At 45.1% G+C, this 18212-nt stretch overlaps 1 protein-coding gene across 1 annotated transcript in view; it reads left to right on the top strand.

The window, feature by feature from the left end:
* The window catches only part of MEI1 (meiotic double-stranded break formation protein 1), a gene marked incomplete at both ends in the record, with an annotated part of 57949 nt that overhangs the window by 20654 nt on the left and 19083 nt on the right, over positions 1-18212 (top strand). The window contains 9 exons of the mRNA XM_079775491.1: positions 19-133; positions 936-1027; positions 1820-1961; positions 4376-4487; positions 6089-6149; positions 7859-7956; positions 8452-8620; positions 9000-9147; positions 13793-14068. Of these exons, the coding sequence (XP_079631617.1) occupies positions 19-133; positions 936-1027; positions 1820-1961; positions 4376-4487; positions 6089-6149; positions 7859-7956; positions 8452-8620; positions 9000-9147; positions 13793-14068 (1213 nt within the window). The remainder of the gene's footprint in view (positions 1-18; positions 134-935; positions 1028-1819; positions 1962-4375; positions 4488-6088; positions 6150-7858; positions 7957-8451; positions 8621-8999; positions 9148-13792; positions 14069-18212) is intronic.

Genomic DNA, 18212 nt, shown 5'->3' with positions numbered 1-18212 from the left:
TTGTCTCTCTGGATGCAGGAAGGACCATCAGAGTGCTCCGCCTGTGCAGTACAGGGAACTGCGGTCCTTGCTTGAAGCCATGCTGAGCCGCTGTGCCGATTTCTCCCAGACCCCATTGAGCAGGAGGTCCCTGGTCAGTGAACTGCAGACGGGAGAGCATGCTATAATGTGTTTTTAGTATAATTGCCTTTGTGTGCCACTATACTTACAATGAGATGTTATGTTTTCCCCTAACTACAGAGCTGTGAGGCTTAATAATTGCTATTTTTACAGATTAGGAAACTAAAGTCATAAGGGTTAAATAATTTTCTATGAAGTTCAAAACTAGCCAAGTACCTAATTTTGGATAGTAAATCCCAGGGTATCTGTACCCAAGCCTACTGCACTCTCTGTCTTTTATATTATTCAAGCAGGTATGCTAAACATGCTCACAAAATTATCTAAGGCTGGATTTACTAGAATCTTAGAAAGAATTCGACTGATATGCAACGTATTGAATTGTTGGTTTTTAATGGTCCATGGCCTTAAAATATCAGAAAAGATACTGTTAATATGAATACTGATTATGTCTTTCAAGATTAACTTTGGAAATCAAGGTCTTCACACCTAATGGGGTGAAGATTGTTGTGTGTTTTGAAGCAGCTAATGTGGGCATTACAACCAGTTAGGCCAGTGTCCACCAGCCTGTGACCACTTTATGAACAAGAGCCAGTCCCATGGTTCACAGGGAAACAGATGCTTAGGGTTCCCCCGTTCCACCATTTTTTAAAGGAGCTGTAAGATGGCTAGATTTTCGAGGATGTGGCACTAGAAAGTGTTAGGTGCATGGGAATGCCAGACTTCAGGTGAGAGGAGGAGGTCTGTATCCTCTACGCACAGACTGGGACCCAGCGTAGGTACCTGACCCAGGTTCCCTTCTCTCCTTCTCACCTCAGGGCCATGCCTCTAGCAGAGATTTGGAGAAGGCCATTCTTCGAAGGGGACAGTTTCTCCTGAGCACTCTGGAGGGATTTAGGAATGCCTGCAGGTGAGGGGCCTTCTATGGTCTAAAATAGTAGTATGGAGGGTGGGCTTGGAAAGGGATCAAAGGATGAAGTTCTTGATTTCTGATGCTTTGCTGCATAGTGAGAAGACTTTGGCTGGGGTGGGGGTTGGGGATGTGTGCGGGTGTGGAGGGTGTGTGTGAAGGAGGTTTGAAGACATGTAGCTAGAGTGGGAGGTTTCTAGAAATGCCCTTCTGGTGAAGTTTGTGTTACTGTATAATGTTCTCTGTGTGTGTGTGTACTGTGTTTGTGTTCTGGTGAAGGTTGTGTCTTATTCAACTTTGTTCCTCTGCCCAAATAACTGAGCTAAATGCTTGTTGGATTAATTCAGTTCACATTCAAGGTGTTTTTTAAAAATATCTACTGTGTCCCAGGCCTGGTGCTAGGTAGTGGAAGTAGAAAGACAAGGAGCTCACAGAGATTGTTTTGTCTACATATGTGGAATTCATTAGGTTGTCACAGATCCGAGGAAGGTGTTTTAGGTAGAGCAGCATAAGTAAAGGCAAAGAGATGTGAAACAGCAAACGGGATGGTAGGCTCAGGCAAGTATCTGTACGAGGGTGGAAGAGAAATTTATTATGAGAGGGGGTGGGAGCACGAAGCTGGGGAGGTGGCCAAGGACCAGGCCCTCCCTCTGAGGCCTCTTGAGTTTTCTCCAGATCCGCTTATAGGGATACTTGCTCTAGATCCTGAGCTCAGGCATTCCTCTAGGAGGAAGCTTCTGGCCTCTGTGTTGCATAGGTAGTAGGGGATATACTCACACACAGATTTCTCAGGTTGGCTGTGGAATTCCAGAGCGAGCCTTCGGCCCAGGAGAATCCATTCACAGCTCCCAGCGCCGAGAAGGAAGACACCTTGGAGGCCTTCTCAGAATTTCTTCTCAGTGCCTGTGACTCCGTTTGTATCCCCATGGTGATGGTGGGTTCCCTGAGCCATGGGCAGAATGAAGCTTGGGGAGGAGAAGAATGTGAGCGTGAGCCTGGCCTAGAGATGCAAGGCAGTGACTACTCAGCTGGACCTTCTGAGGCAGCGATCGCCACTGGTGGTCCGCAGACCATTGGTGGTCCGTGAGGTCCGAAAGGTTGGCCACCACTGGTTTAAGGAAACCTTTGGAGCAGTGGTCGCCAGCCAATCGGTGGTCCGTGAGGTCCGAAAGGTTGGCAACCGCTGTTCTGAGGTTGTTCTTGCAGCCACTTTTCCTTTGGTTTTAAAAACCAAGTGTAGTATTTCATTGTAACACCAATCGATGCCTCTTGAGAAAAAGTAGAAAGCAGTAATAATAAAATAAATAGGTAGTGTTTATGGAGTGACAGATGCCTTATATTCATTACCTAATTGGATCATCCCAATGACCCCGGGAGATGGGAGCTATAGTTTCCCCCAGTTTAAAGATGGTATTGTCATATTCCTATGGTTATAAAGCAAGTGCATGACGGTACTGGGGTTTGAACCCATGTGTCCTGCATAGTAAAGAGTAGTGGTGAATGTCTGTGATCCAGACTAAGGAACACAAATGTGTTCTGTATAGTGAGAGATGGTCACTCTGGAGAGAGATCTGGTCTGGAAGAGCTTCATTTTGAGCTGATTTGAGCTGGAGATGGTAGGAAGATCTGGGTGCAGAGCTGTTGACTGCCCAGCTGACACTGAGTGAATCCTGTCCTGTTTAAGGTTTGGACATCTGTGAGCCTTTGAAGAGTCCCTATTAGTCAGGATCTGGGAACAGTAGGTGGCAGTAGGGAGGCATCTCTGGTTCGGTTCTTTGTCCCGTTTCCCCCCCCCCCCCCCCCCCCCCGCATTGATTTTTAGAGAGAGTGGAGGGGAGGGAGCGGGGGCCCGGGGGAGAAAGAAAAACATCAATGTGAGGGAGACACATCAAATTGGTTGTCTCCTGCTCATGCCCCGACCAGGGTTGGGGATCGAACCTGCAACCCAGGTACATGCCCTTGACTAGGAATTGAACCCAAGACCCTTTGTTGTGTGAGCTGAGCACACCAGCCAGGGCCATCCTCTGGGTCTGACAGGATAGAACTGCTTTTCCTTGAAGAGGGCCCGTGAGCCAGCGTGCCAAGGTCTTCAGACTGGTACCTGTCAGGAGCCATGCGTTGTAGCCCTGGTTGGCACAAACAGTAACACTTGGGCAGTTCACATTGATGTTCTCATCTGCTCTGCCTTCCTCTTAGATTTGTAAAGTGTTAGAGCTAGATCTAGAACTAGACCATGGAATTGTTATTCTTGCTTTCTACTTTTCTGTATTTCACACTTTATGTAGTTTCTATTTTTTTTAAAAACTTGGTTAAAATCCAAAGGAACAGTATCTTAAGAGTCATGTCTCTGAGGTCCCAGGTCTTCTTTACACATAGAGAACCGAGACACTGAGAAGGATGGGAGGGATGGGGAGGAGGGGAATGACCCAAGGACACATAGTGATCTGGTGCAGAGCTTGAACTAGAACCCAAGTTTCTCTACTCTTTTTAAAAATATATATATTTTTATTGATTTCAGAGAGGAAGGGAGGAGAGAGAGAGAGAGAAACATCAATGATAAGAGAGAATCATTGATTGGCTGCCTCCTGCATGCCCCATACTGGGGATCAAGCCTGCAGCCTGGGTATGTGCCCTGATTAGGAATTGAACTGTGGCCTCCTGGTTCAATCATGGAGGGCCATGTTTCTCTACTCTTAATTCAGAGCTCTGTCTACTACATCAGGCTGTCTCATGACTCTGTTCAAAGATCACATCAAAAATAAATGTGCCCTAGCCAGTTTGGCTTGGTGGATAGAGCGTTGGCCTGTGGACTGAAGGGTCCCAGGTTCAATTCTGGTCAAGGGCACATGCCCGGGTTGCGGGCTTAATCCCCAGTGGGGGCGTGCAGGAGGCAGCCAATCAATGATTCTCTCTCATCATTGATGTTTCTATCTCTCTCTCCCTCTTCCTTCCTCTCTGAAATCAATAAAAATATATTTTTTTTAAAAAGTGAAGGCAGTTTGTAAACTGTATTATTATTACTATGGCTATAGTAATAGAAAATGGGTGTCACTCTGCATTATCATTTAGAAATTACCTCTCACATATCAGATCTCATTTATTTCTGAGTGGTAGGACTTGTTGTAACTCCTATTTTACACTTTTTGATACAGAGGCCCAGAGAGGTACAGTACCTTACGCTATTAAGTGATGGATCATAAGCCTTGGATGTAGGCTTGTGGCTTCAGGTTTCCTTCCATTGAAAGGGTTTAGTCTGCTGTTTCAGATTTGAGCCCGTTTTGCTAATGATTTTTCTTCTTCGGAGGCTCATCCCTGGTGGGCTGTGTTCTCCCTCCTGGTTCTTCTCAGAGGCACTTGGAGCAGGCCACTCATCCAGCCTTGATGGAAGTTTTCCTTTCAATTCTGCACAGCCTCTTTGTCATCGTTCCCCACATGAAGGAGAAGTTCTCCAAGAAGCTCGGTAGGGAGAAAGCAAGTATGGATGTTGGGAGGGAGGCAGGCACCTCAGGCAGCTGCTCAGATGCTCCAAGAGCGTAACCTGTGGATGGGAAGTTCACATATTTATTCAGAATCAAATCCACTCTGCCAGTGGGGATATCATTTAGAAAGCCAAGTCCTTAGAAGCAGTTCTCAAGTTTATTGATACTTCTCTTAGCGTGTCCAGGAGGTTCCAGTTCAAAGCCCTCAACACACCTCTTTCCATATTACTGTCATACTCCATCTTCCCTCAGACCTCACCATATGCTCAGCATCTCTTACGCCGGAGCACTGAATGCCCGAAGTACCCCTGGTCATTGTGTCAACTGAGAAACTTCCCCACGTGCTTTCAGATGCTTTCTAGGGGCGTGGCAGCACTGTGTGAGAGCTGCTGTCTAGCTCTACCCTGAAGTGCCTTCCTAAAGTGGAACCCAAGTGGCTCCTGACTCGCCTTCTCCAGGCCCTCTTGCATCTGTTTATTTTAGTCTCTTGGTCATTTTTGTTGTTGTTAATCCTCTCCCGAGGATATTTTTCCCATTGATTTTTAGAGAGAGTGGAAGGGAGGAAGGGGAGAGAGAGAGAGAGAGATGAGAGATACATCAATCCGTTACCTCCTGCACAATTCTAGGAGAGGGTGGGAGGCTGTGTGGAAGAGAGAAAAAAGCAGGACCTTTGTTGTTAGCACATGTGGCTTGGGATTCTTACTTCATCCCTTACTTGTTTACTGACATTGGGCAAATCAGTTTTCTTATCTCCAATGTCCTCAGTTAGAACATGGTGATGATCATAAGAATTAAGTGAGGTAACATGTTGATTTCCTGAATGACTGTACCCCTTAGTCATTGTGACAGCCAGCACACACTTCTGTCCTTCCTTTCATCCACTCTTCTTGCCTGCCATGCTTCAAGAGCCAAGAGGATCCAGTCTTGGTGTGCTAGATGGGTAGAGCTTCAGATGTGCTCATCTCTGGGGGGCAGTGGTGGGGAGCAGGGGAGGTAGAGAAAGGCTGTGTATGGGGAGGTATATGCAGCATGAAACCAGCTAGAACAGGATCAGGGGCCCAACCTGCAGGAGAGAAGAGGGAAGCTGCCAGCCAAGAGTTGGGCAGAGACCTGGAGTAGTGGGGGTAGAGAAACTTTGGGTCCCTGAGAGACTGGGCCAGCAGGAGCCCTTCAAGCAGACAAGCTGGGCTCCCCTTCCCTGGGGGAGTCATGGGTTAAACTGCTATCCCAGAAAGTTGCTGTGAAACTCAGCGGGATGTCGTGCTTGCTATATGCTTTAGCCCCAGGACAGAATAGATTCTCCCCAGCACTGGAGCTGGTGCGGTGGGAGCTCTTGATGTTCTTGTCTAGAATCCTGCTTTTATCTCTGTTTCACAACCACCTATGAGGCATAGATGTTGAAACTGATTCTCAGAGGAGTGAAATAGTGCTCCAGAGTCATAGGCCTAGATAGGGATGGAGCGAAATTTGAGCTCTGGTCTGCATGACTTTAACACTAGTTCTCCTCAGAGCCCCCCAGACTTGGGAATCTCTAATGCATCTGGTTTAAACCGCTCTCTGCTTTCCTCCCACTTTCCCCAAGCTGCCTCATCCTTCATACGACTAACTCTGGAACTGAAGGCCAGGTTCTGCAGTGGCCTGAGGTATGTATGATCCCAGGCAAAATTAGTGGTCAAGGAGCCAGCATCCTTGACTGGACACGTGGAAACTTCTGACTGGTGTGGTTTAGTCATAGGACTTGTGGGGGGATTGATGCAGTGTCAGAATTACTCAGTAACTAGTCATATGAGCTAGACTTGCTTCTATCGCTTGTATTCAATCTGGTTCTGGTAAGGCCCTCCATCCATGTGACAATTGGATGGGCACCTATCACATGGAAACTGGAAGGGTTCTTAGAGACCATGTGTAACCCCTCATTTTACAAATGGGGAAGCAGAGGCCCTCCGAGGGTGAGGGATGCAGTGAACATCAAGCAAGAGTCATGTTCTAGTTGCCACCAGCCCAGCAATTCCAGTGGAGAAACTCCCTTATTCCAAATAGTCTGTCTTCTTAGGTTCCTGTTTTGTTTTTTGTTTAATTGATTTTTAGAGAGAGGAAGGGAGAGAGAAACACAATATGACAGAGAAGCATTGATCAGTTGCCTCTGGCACATGCCTGACAGGGGATTGAACTCACAATCCTGGCATGTGCCCCGACTGGAATTGAACCTGCCACCTTTTTGAGTACCGGACAACGCTCCAGCCCACTGAGCCACACCAGCCAGGGCTAGAGCAGCCCTGTTTACCTTCCCATGCACTTGGAAGGTTCCATTTGTTAATGTCCACAGTGCAGTAGCTACCTCTCCTTTCATGCCTGGGAATAGAACACCCAGTATTCAGGAAAAAATATGGGGATCCATCTGGATTCAAAGTCATCATTTTGGATGTTTTGTAGTTCTCCTTGAGTACGCGTTTGGGGTCAATAGCTTCCTCTTTTTCTAGTACTCCTCAGCCCTTTCCTGACCCAGGAACACATTTTTGTTGGTATGTTTTGTGAAACTGGAACTTAGTAGCCTCCTTGATTTATTTTTTCAGCAAATTTTTAGTTAATAACTGTATGGACCAAGTGCCTAACTTACAGCTCTGGACAGCAGGTTCTGTATTTACTTTTTTTTTTTTTTTGTAATTGTCACCCAAGTACATAACATGCTTAGAGTAAGAGAGAGAGGAAGGGAGGGAGGGAGAGAGGGAGGGAGGGAGGGAGGGAGGGAGGGAGGGAGGGAGAGAGAGAGAGAGAGAGAGAGAGAGAGAGAGAGAGAGAGAGAGATTGTCTTCCACACTCCCCGATTGGGGATCAAATCTGCAACCTAGATATATGCCCTGCCCGGGAATCGAACCGACAACCTTTTGGCGCATAGGACTACACTTAACCAACTGTGCCACTCTACCCAGGCTTCATTTTTTTTTTTTAATCCTCACCCGAGGATATTTTTCCATTGATTTTTAGAGAGAGTGGAAGAGAGAAGGAAAGACAGAGAGAAAGATCCATGTGAGAGAAACACATGGATTGGTTGCCTTCTGCACGCACCCCAACCAGGGTCCAGGTCAGGGAGGAGCCTGCAACCGAGATACACGCCCTTGACTGGAGTTGAACCCGGGACCCTTTGGTCCACAGGCTGACACTCTATCCACTGAGCCAAACTGGCTAGGGCCATATTTACTTTCTTACAGCCACCTTCAGACCTCCTCTACCAAGGCCATGGTTAGAATATCACTGGGCTCTGGCACAAAGCAGTGGCACCCCAGTACATGTAGGGGTAATGCTGTCCCAGCCAAAGTAACAATGTCTTCTCTCTTTGTGTTCTCCCTCTAAGTCACTCAGCCCTAAACCAGGTGTGTTCCAGTTTCCTCTACTACTTGTGCATCAACCTCCTCTCAGCTCCAGAGAACACAGGGCCACCTTCCCAAGAAGGTAAGATGCTGCTATCTGACTACTCATGAGGTCTGTGGTGGTCTTTTAGAGTCTTTGTTGCTGTTGTTAATCCTCACCCAATTTTTTTAGAGAGACGAATGGAGGGAGGGAAAAGAGAGGGGAGAGAGAGAGAGAGAGAGAGAGAGAGAGAGAGAGAGAACTGATCACATGTCCTGCAGTTATTTGTCTCATCTGTTTTCCCCACCAGCTGCCTGGAGGTACTGGAGATAGGGCCTGTGTCTCACAGCCTGGCCTAGAGTAGCCACTCAGTGAACATTTGTCAAATGAATGAATGAAGGAATGTATCCATGGAACCTTTCGTCTCTCCTGGTTGGCTGAAAGCTGCATAAAGGAAGAGAGAATTCTGATTTGCCTTTATCTTGCATGTACCCTTGCTACCTTGTGCAGTACTCGTCATGTAGCAGATACTTACGTGCTCATCACCGACTCTCATGTGTTCTCTGTGTGGCTTTCTCCCAATTATTTTCTCCCCAGAACTCGCTGCAGTGTCTGAGGTCCTGCAGCACGGGCTGCCCCAGATGAGCAGCAGCAGCCCTGAAAGCCTCGCCCTCCTTTCGGATTGCCAGTATGTGGAGGCAGCTGCTCGCCAGAGACAGTTCTGCATCCTGCTCCTCTTCTACCTGGCCTACATCCACGAGGACAGGTCTTCCTCCCCCAGAAACTAGCCCATTAAACACACAAATGCTTAGTGATACGTACCAGCAGAAGGGGGTGGACTGGCTGCCAGAGCGGGACCTCCGGACCTCCAGAAGTAGCATCCGTCTTTTTAACAATGCCGGTTCAGCTGGCTTTCACCATCTGGGTGTGAGTAAGGAGTCTCTGGTCCCTAACAGCCTTGCACAAAGCATAGAACCATGTGTTGTGAGTGTGATAATGCTTTGTTAAGTATGTATGGCATGCTCTTTGTGCAAGGTGTCATTAGGCTGTGGACGTGCTGGAGCAGAATGACAGTGGCTAAGGGAGGATGTGGCAAGGCTGGACAGCTACCTCTGCCTCTCTCACTCAGGCTGTTTGGTTGACAGGTTTGTCTCGAAGGCAGACTTATCTGTGGCTGTGCAGAGCTTCCTCCTGTCTCTGCAGGCCCAGGGTGAGCGCCCTCCACTTGTGGTTCTCAGAGCATCCATCTATCTGCTTGCAGTCTGCCAGGACAAAGACGATGCACTAGATGAGGTATGGGCCCCACTCCCGGCACTCCTCCTCCGGCACCTCTGTACATTGTGGCTCCTTGGGAGACTCCGATGTTGTGTGTATAGAGAAGAGAGAGAGAGTTGGGGTAGGGAGAGGGGGGAGGGTGCTGACACATACAGAGCCTATGAAATTTAGTTAATTCTCTCAACAGTCCTCGGAGGCAAAGATGATGATTTCCTTTTCACAGACAAGAAAATCAAGGCTTGGGTTAAAGTAATTTTCTGTAGGTCACACAGTTCATCGATGGGGGAGCCAGACTTCAACTCAGACTTGACCAAGTCCCAAGGCCCTTTTCTTAGCACCAAGTCCAGTTTGTGTAGGAGAGTGGTGTGAGGTATTTCCTTCTGATAACAGTTTATCAAATAAAGCGGGTTGCTGAAACCCAGATGATAGTTTTTTGTTTTTAAATATATTTTTATTCTCTAGCTCTTTATTCAGAGAGGAAGGGAGAGAGGGGAGAGAGAGAGAGAGAGAGAGAGAGAGAGAGAGAGAGAGAGAGAGAGAGAGATATCAATGATGAGAGAGAATCATTAATGGGCTACCTCCTGCATACCCCTCACTGGGAATCGAGCCCACAACCCAGGCATATGCCTTGACTAGAATTGAACCTGAGACTCTTCAGTCTGCAGGCTGACACTCTATCCACTGATCCAAAGCAACTAGGGCATTTTTTTTTGTTTTGTTTTTTAAATATATTTTTATTGATTTCAGAGAAGAAGGTAGAGGGAGAGAGAGATAGAAACATCAATGATGAGAGAGAATCATCAATTGTCTGCCTCCTGTACGCCCCCTACTGGGGATGGAGCCCACACGTGCCCTGACCCAGAATAGAACTGTGACCTCTTGATAGGTCAACGCTCAACCACTGAACAACACTGGCTAGGACAGATTAGTCAGTCAGGCTGATCTCAAATCATTTTTGATGGTGTTTATGTATATCAAGTTTTCTCTACTCTAGCTCTTTATAAACTCTTGGGGACAAGGACTATGTCTGATTCATCACTGAATCTCATTTTCATTGAAGATTGCTTCTGCTCCTTAGACATGGAACCTTTAGCCTCAACCTAAGGATACTCTTCCTTTGCTTACTATTAATTTTGCCTCTTTTTTTAATTACTGTTGGGGCAAATGTGATGTAAGCAAACATGGTTTAATTTGAATGGAAGCAGGAAGGTATAGTCGAAGTGCAATGGATTTTCAAGTAAGATAGATCTAGGTATACAATGTCCCATTGTCTCTCTTTTTATGGTATTAGCAACTATTGGTGATCATTGCCTTGATTCATTCATTAGTGATTGCAAAATAATAATACCCTAATTCTGTTGTTTTCTCTTTGTTTATTAATTGGAATACTTTTATTAAAAAAACTTCCCTTATCAACTATTTGTGACTATGAATGATAGATTGTATAGGAAGAATAAGTTGAATGTTTGATCCAAGGAGATTTTTATTTTTAGTATTGTTATGAACTCATGGATTTCAAAATATTTGATGTGTTTCAATCCACTATAGATATTAGCCTTTTGAGGCTCAAGTTGTTCTATCTTTGGCCAATGGGAGCCTATTCATGGTAGTTCCTAAGTCCTTTTGACACAACCCTAGTAGTCTTTAACAGAGCTTGGGCTTTCTAGTATGATGATAGACTTCTGGGGGTGCAGGTGAGGACCCACAATAGTTGCTGTGTTGGTGTCTGGGGATGGACATTTCAGTGTCAAGCCCTTCTTATTCCTGGAAGCTCTTACTTTTCAGTAACTTCTCTGTAGTTTTATCAGCATTTCCTAAGCCCTTGACCACTACTAAAATAAATAAGCACATGATTTTTTATTTGTTTCTCAACATTTTAGCAACTCAGACAATGTGGCTTGACCACTTGACGGGGCCAGGGGCCATGTGGGGTCCTGTCAGGGTTGAGGTGAAACAAACACGTTCTCTACCCTCGGGGAGCCCTGGTTTGCCAGGAGAGACAAAGCATTTCCTATAAGGCAGGCAGCAGCAGCAGTGAGTGCTCTCCTGGAGCCTGAAGGACTGGCCAGGAGCTCCGACAGCACATGGGAGATGGTTGCATCAGGAGAGGCTTCCTGGAGGAGGCTGAGGTGAAGGGAGAATTTTCAGGCTGAGAGTAGAGCAAGATTTAAGATGCAGAATTGGGAAGTTGCCCAGTCTACACACTCAGGTAAGGGAGACTAGTTTAGTGTGCCTTTGCTAAGACATGGGAGACAGTGGAGAGAAGCCAGACTTATATCTTTAACAACATGCTTGAAAATGAAATTAAGAAATCAGTCCCATTTACAATAGCATCAATAAATGATATGCATAGGAAAACTATTTAACAAAAAGTGCAAGGACTTGTACACTGAAATTTACAAAACATTATTGATAAATGAGGACAGGAGAAGATTTGAGTTGGTTGTTGGGCACACAGTGCAATATACAGATCTTGTAACAAAGGAGCCCACACCTGAAACCTATATGTTCATGTGGACCAATGTCAACCCAATAAATTTAACAAAAAATAATTGAAATAAATTAAAGAAGACCTAAATAAATAGACATTCTTCTGTGTTCATGAATCAGAAGACTTAATAACCAATTATAAGATAAGTAACTTCTGTGGATACAATATACAACACAATGACTATAGCTAACAATAATACTACTTTGTGAATTTGAAAGTTGCTAAGAGATTAAATCTGAAAAGCTCTCATCACAAGAAAAAAAATTTTGTAAGTATGTGAGCTGGTGGATATTAACTAAACTTATATTAATAATTTCACAATGTATACATTTATCAAATCCTTATATTGAACATAATAATATGTCAATTATATCTCAATAAAACTGGAAAGAAAAGGAGACTTAATAGTGTTCAGATGACAGTACTCCCCAAATTGATCTATAGATTCAACACAATCCCGATCAAAATTTCAGTTGCCTTTTTTCAGAGGACTCACACATTTATTTATTTATTTTAAAAATACATATTTTTTATTGATTTCAGAGAGAAAGAGAGAGGGAGAGAGATATAGATACATAAATGATGAGAGAGAATTATTGATCGGATGCCTCCTGCACACCCCATGCTGGGGATCGAGCCCGCAGCCTGGGCATGTGCCCTTGGCCGGAATTGAACTTGGGACCCTTCAGTTAGTGGGCTGACCCTCTATCCACTGAGCCAAACTGGCTAGGGCTGGAGGACTCACACTTTGAAAATTTGTTTTGATAGATTTTTTAGAGAAAGGGAGGAAAGGAGAGAGAGAAAGAGAGGAACGTCAGTTTTTGTTGTTCCACCTATTCATGCATACCCTGCTTGTTTCCTGCATGTGCCCTGACGGGTGATGGAAGCCGCAGCCTTGGCAGCTTTGGCCGACAGGGATGACACTCCATCCAACTGAGCCACCTGGCCGGGACAGGACTCCCATTTTTTTTATTTCAAAGCTACAGTAATCAAGACAGTGTGGTTTTGGCATTAGAATAGACATCTAGATCAATGGAGTAGAATTGAGAGTCCAAAAATAAACCCATAAATAAAAGTACAAAAAAATTAAAAACCAAAGAAAACCCATATATTTACGGTCAGTTGTTTTTTTTTATAAGGATGCCAAGACAATTCAATAAGCAAAGAATAGTCTTTTAAACAAAATAGTGCTGAAACAACTGGATGTCCACATGTAAAGAATGAAGTTGGGCCCTAGCCAGTTTGGCTCAGTGGATAGAGTGTCAGATTGTGGACTCAAGGGTTCTGTGTTCAATTCCAATCAAGGGCACATGCCAGGGTTGTGGGCTTGATCCCCAGTAGGGAGCGTGCAGGAGGCAGCCAATCAATGATTCTCATTTTTGATGCTTCTATCTCTATCTCCCTCTCCCTTCCTCTCTGAAATCAATAAAAATATATTTAAAAATTAACCCAAAAGAATGAAGTTGGACCCATACCTCATACTATACACAAAAATTAACTAAAAAATGGATCAAAGGGCTAAATGAAAGGGCCACAAATATAAACTATAAAACTCTTAGAATATCATATTAAGGAATATGAACCTTGTTAGATGTGCAATGGGAAGAGAGGATGTTGAGAGTTAATAAATGATTCAACACATCTTTTGCTGCGTCTGTGCCAGGCCCTATACCAGGTGTTCATAGATTAATCTGCCACAGTCCCTGCCCTCAAGCAGCTCAAGTCTATTGTGAGAGGTAGACACATATGCTGACAGTCACAACACACTGTGGTAAGTTTATTTATAGAGCTGGGTTTCTCAGCCTTGGCACTATTAACATTTCACATAGTATAATTCTTTCCTGTGGGAGGCTGCCCTGTGTTTTATAGGATATTTAGTGGTATCCCTGCTCTCTCCCACTAGATGTCAGTAGCACTCCCCCAAACAAGACCATCAAAAATGTCTAAACATTTCTGAATGTCCCTTGGGGAGCAAAATCACCCCCGAGGACCACTGTCATAGGTAAGCACAGCGGAGTTTCTTCTCCCAGGAGGCGCTGGGGTGAGTCAGTGAAGGTGTCCTGGAGTACTGAGATGCCAGTACATTCTCCCCAGTCACACCTTGGCTATGTTTGTGAGGGTCTCTTGAGCTTCTGCAAGGTTTATTTAGCCTCTTCCTTTCTTTGCTTGCAGGCTGTGGTCAGTGCCATCAGAAAGTTTCTAGAGGGCATCACGGACTTGCACCTCATCTACACCCACCACCCCCTCCTGCTCAGGTTCTTCCTGTTGTATCCAGAGCTGATGAGTAGGTTTGGGCATCGTGTCCTGGAACTTTGGTTCTCCTGGGAAGAGAGCAGCTATGAGGAGCTGGATGATGTCCCCTCTGCTGGGCAGCCCACCCTTCCTGCCAGCTTAGCGGCCTTGTTCCACATACTCAGAAGCAGCCCCAGCATCCTGCTTATTTTGCTAGTAGGTAACCATGCTCATTTCTGCATTCAGAGATCGTGGTCTCTCTCTCTCTCTCTCTCTCTCTCTCTCTCTCTCTCTCTCTCTCTCTCTCTCCTCTCTCTCTCTCTCTCTCTCTCTCTCTCTCTCTCGGATGGTTTACTGAGGTCAGGGGGTACCAGCACCTGCTTCTGCCCACCTCTGGACTTAATGCTGTTCCCATGTGAGTAGAAAGTCCTTTTTGCTGGCAGGTGCCTGGTTCCTGTGAGTCTGTACCCTGTCCTAAGTCTGATGGCAGTCTGCTCACTGAGAGATATGTACCCCTCTGCCCCCCAGGGGATATAACTATGAGATGCTAAGCTCAACCCCATTCCTCTCACCTCCCTGTCTTCTCTAAAGCAGATTCTGTTAAGAAGGGCTTAATATCAGAGGAGACCCCTGGACCATGTAGATGGAGATGTCTGATTGCAGAGGGACTGTGCCTTTTTTCTGCCATGACTAAACATGATAATGGTACATGTGCAACACACTTCCCTGGGCATACCCAGAAGAGTCAGAAACCCCAGTGCTTTTTTATGAAGTAAGACATCCCTATAATTCCTGTCAGGTATATCAGATAAGTAGGTTGCCTGTTGTCTGCAGTTTGTAAAACACTGACTTTAACTTCACCTTTTTTTCTTTCATTCAAGAAAGCACATTGAAAACAAATTAATGAGAGTGATATTATAGAGGTAACGTATAATTTACATATTTAAAAAATTGTTTGTATGCCCTCTCCAGTATGCTAAGTGGTTAGAGCATTGGCCTGAGCACCAAATGGTCATGGGTTCGATTCGCAGTTAAGGGTGAGTACCTGATTTGCAGGCTTGATCCCCGGGCCCTAGTCAGAGCACATTCGGGAGGCAACCAATCAATGTGTCTCTCTCACATTGATGTTTCTCCACACCCCCCTCCTTCTTCCTCTCTCCCCTCTCCCTCCCTTCCACTCTCTTTAAAAATCAATGGGGACTGTCTGGTGTCGCTCAGTAGTTGAGCATCAACCCAGGAACCAAGAGGCCACTGGTTCGATTCCTGGTCAGGGCACATGCCCAGGTTGCAGGCTCAATCCCCTATTGGGGGCGTGCAGGAGGCAGCCGATTGATGATGTTTCTCTTTCATCGGTGTTTTTATCTCTCTATCCCTCTCCCTTTCTCTCTCTCTCTCAAAAAAAAAAAAATCAATAAACACATATTTAAAAATCAATGGAAAGAATATCCTCGGTTGAGGATTAACAAAAATAAATACAATACAATAAAATAAATTATTTGAAACTTTGTATTTAGTGAGCAATTACTAGTGACAGGTCCTAAACTGTTGGCAGCACACCAGCATAGAAGACACTTGGTTTAGAGCTACTGCCTTCAATGCAAGTTCACCTGCATTTTGCCTCCCTAGTCCAGGAAGAATGGCACAGCCTATCAGAGACAATGAGATGCCTTTGATGTTCTTATCATCAACAAACACCATTCCCTGACTTTATTGGAGTGATTGGTGAAAATAACACTTGCATGTTATATATCACACATCCTTAGGTACCAATCTCTGTCAGCATTTACAAGGGGCACACACTTCCCACTCAGACTTTCATCTTGTGAAGTCGCACATGTGTTGGCTTGATAAGGACCACATTCATGCTTTGGCTTTCTTGGAGAGAAAACCGGAGAAGGAATGGGTTAAAAATAAAGCATTAGTGCATAGGGGAGGAAGGCAAGATGGGACACCAGGGGAGTAGCAATGAACCGAGCTAAGATATTGGGTTTTCTTCATCAGATGAAGTGTTCTTCACGCATAGTAGGTACTTTATTTGCTGACCCATTGAATTCGGGGTTTGGACAGATCCAAGTCTCTCAAAAAAAGGGGGTGGGTGGAGAATTTGGATCTTCTGGGAGACATACTAATGATGGTATCTTTTTTTTTTTTCTTTTAAAAGGATGAAGAAATAGGTTGAGAGAGATTTGCTCAAGGTCACAGGAGTTGACATTAAAACCCAGATTTGGACTCTGTGTCTAATATTCTTTTCAGTGAACTAAGCTAACTCAGAACAAGAGAGAAATCAACCTTGATTCAGTGTTCCATCTAATGGAAGAGCTGTTCGTTTGAGCACTGCGGATTGTTAACCTAAAAATAAAAGGCCAGGGTGAAAGGCAACAAGAATGTATTAAGATCCAATCAGGAAGCACCGATTCAGGCAGAAACCCTAACAGTGTTCCAATTAGGAAGTGAAGGCCAATTAGTGAGAAAGGGAAGGGGAACAATTACTTGAATAGAAGGAAGGAATTTTTATGGGTGTTAAAAGCTAAGAAAGGATTTTCTAAAGGTGCAAATAAGCTAACATGGATGATGCTGATTCTAAAGAATGCCTTTAATTTTCAGTTCTAGTCTTAAGGTCTGCTTTCCTGTTATCTTTGCAAACTTGTTTGGAATACAGTGTTGCTTTAGGCTCAGTGCAAAGGCTGTTTTGTCCTGTTTTAACGTTCCAGAGGTTTGAGGAGTAAGATGTGCAAGGCAGTTCTGGGATGGCAGCTCACACTCCATTTTTTGTTGTTGTTAATCCTCACCCCAGGATAGATTTCCGTTGTTTTTTAGAGAGAGTGGAATGGACGGGGTGAGACGGGGAGAGAGAGGAAAACATCGATGTGAGAAAGACACGTTACTGGTTTTCTCCTGACCAGGACTGGCTGGGGGACTGAGCCTGCAACCAAGGTACATGCCTTTGCCTGGAATCGAACCCGGGACCCTTCAGTCCTTGGGCCAACGCTCTTCCCACTCCATTTTAAATGGCTTTGTTTACATTATTTTCCCACAGGCTGATGAGGGAATCAGAGGCAACAAACCACTAACAACTGTACTAACAGTGTGGCAATAAAGGTCAGGCAGAGTACTTGGGTGGCAGGAAGGGCACAAAGGTGACATAAATGCTGATCCTCAAAGAACTTGACAAGTGAAAGGGTTGCCAGGCCAGTACAGCAACATGGAAGTGTTTATTGTAATTCAGGGACAGTGAGTAGTTTGGGGTGGTTCTTGAGCTTGTAAGATGTGTCACAGGAGATGAGGTTGGAGCAGGTTTTTAGAGGCCTTGAATTCAGTCATTCACTTTCTCATTTATCATACATCTGTTTGGTATTTATTGGGCACTAGGCATTCGGATACAAAGATAATTCAGTTATGGTTGGTCAGTCCTTGCCCTCGAGGAAATCACAAATGCTTGCTTCATCTCTGTCACCTTGTAGAGACTTATAAAGATGAAGGCTTCTCTGAGCTTCGGTTTTCTCAATGTGTAAAATGGAGATAAAGGGAGGATAAATGAAAAAACACATAGGAACACTCTTGGTATGCTGCACACAGTACCCTGGGCTGTGGGAGTGGCTGGAGAGTCTAAGCCCCTCTAGGCTTAGTCCTGGTTGCTCTAGATGTCCTCCACCTGGATCCAGACTGAGCCACAGAGTGAGAAGGCTACAAAGGGCTAATTCCAATGTAACCCTGATATTTGGGGCTAGTGATCTGAATCCATGCCAGCAAGCTCAGTGTACATTCTTGATAACCTATAATTAAGTCACTACCTCCTTCCCAGATACTGGTCTTGCAGAACCTGTTACTGTGAACAGTGCACTGCCCCGGAGGGAGGGTTATTAATGCTGGCACCAGGCCAGACCATCAGATATGGCCTAGAGACCCCCAACACCTGGGGGCCTTCTTGCAAGGCCCTTGAAAAGGACCGGAAGCATAACCCATATTTGCGGGACAAAGACCACAGGGAGATATAAAGGAAAGCCCCATGCATGTTTCTTCACTCAGATTTGGAAGGCTGTTCCGAGTCCGCCGGTGTATTAAACAGTGCCCCTCCTCTTCTTTGAAGCGTCGCTTGGTTTTCCTTTGGTCTTCTACAACAACAGAATGTGAATCTCAGAGGAGCTTATTGAATTGCCCAAGGTCCTATCGCTAATGAGGGTCATGACCATGATTGGAGCCTAAAGTTAGCTTTGCACTAACTCAGATCCTAGAAACACCAGTGGTAAAACAACAACAAAACAGTGAGGAACAACTTTGTTGTCTGTTATATATATATATAATTCCTACCATTTTCCCCCAACTTCTAGCCGCAGGAGGGGAAAAGAGTCTAAAAATATGT

This window comes from Cnephaeus nilssonii, assembly GCF_951640355.1.
Source record: "Cnephaeus nilssonii genome assembly, chromosome: 6".
NCBI lineage: Eukaryota > Metazoa > Chordata > Mammalia > Chiroptera > Vespertilionidae > Cnephaeus > Cnephaeus nilssonii.
Note: the sequence above shows the minus strand (reverse complement) of the source record. Positions and strands in the feature narration are given on the sequence as shown.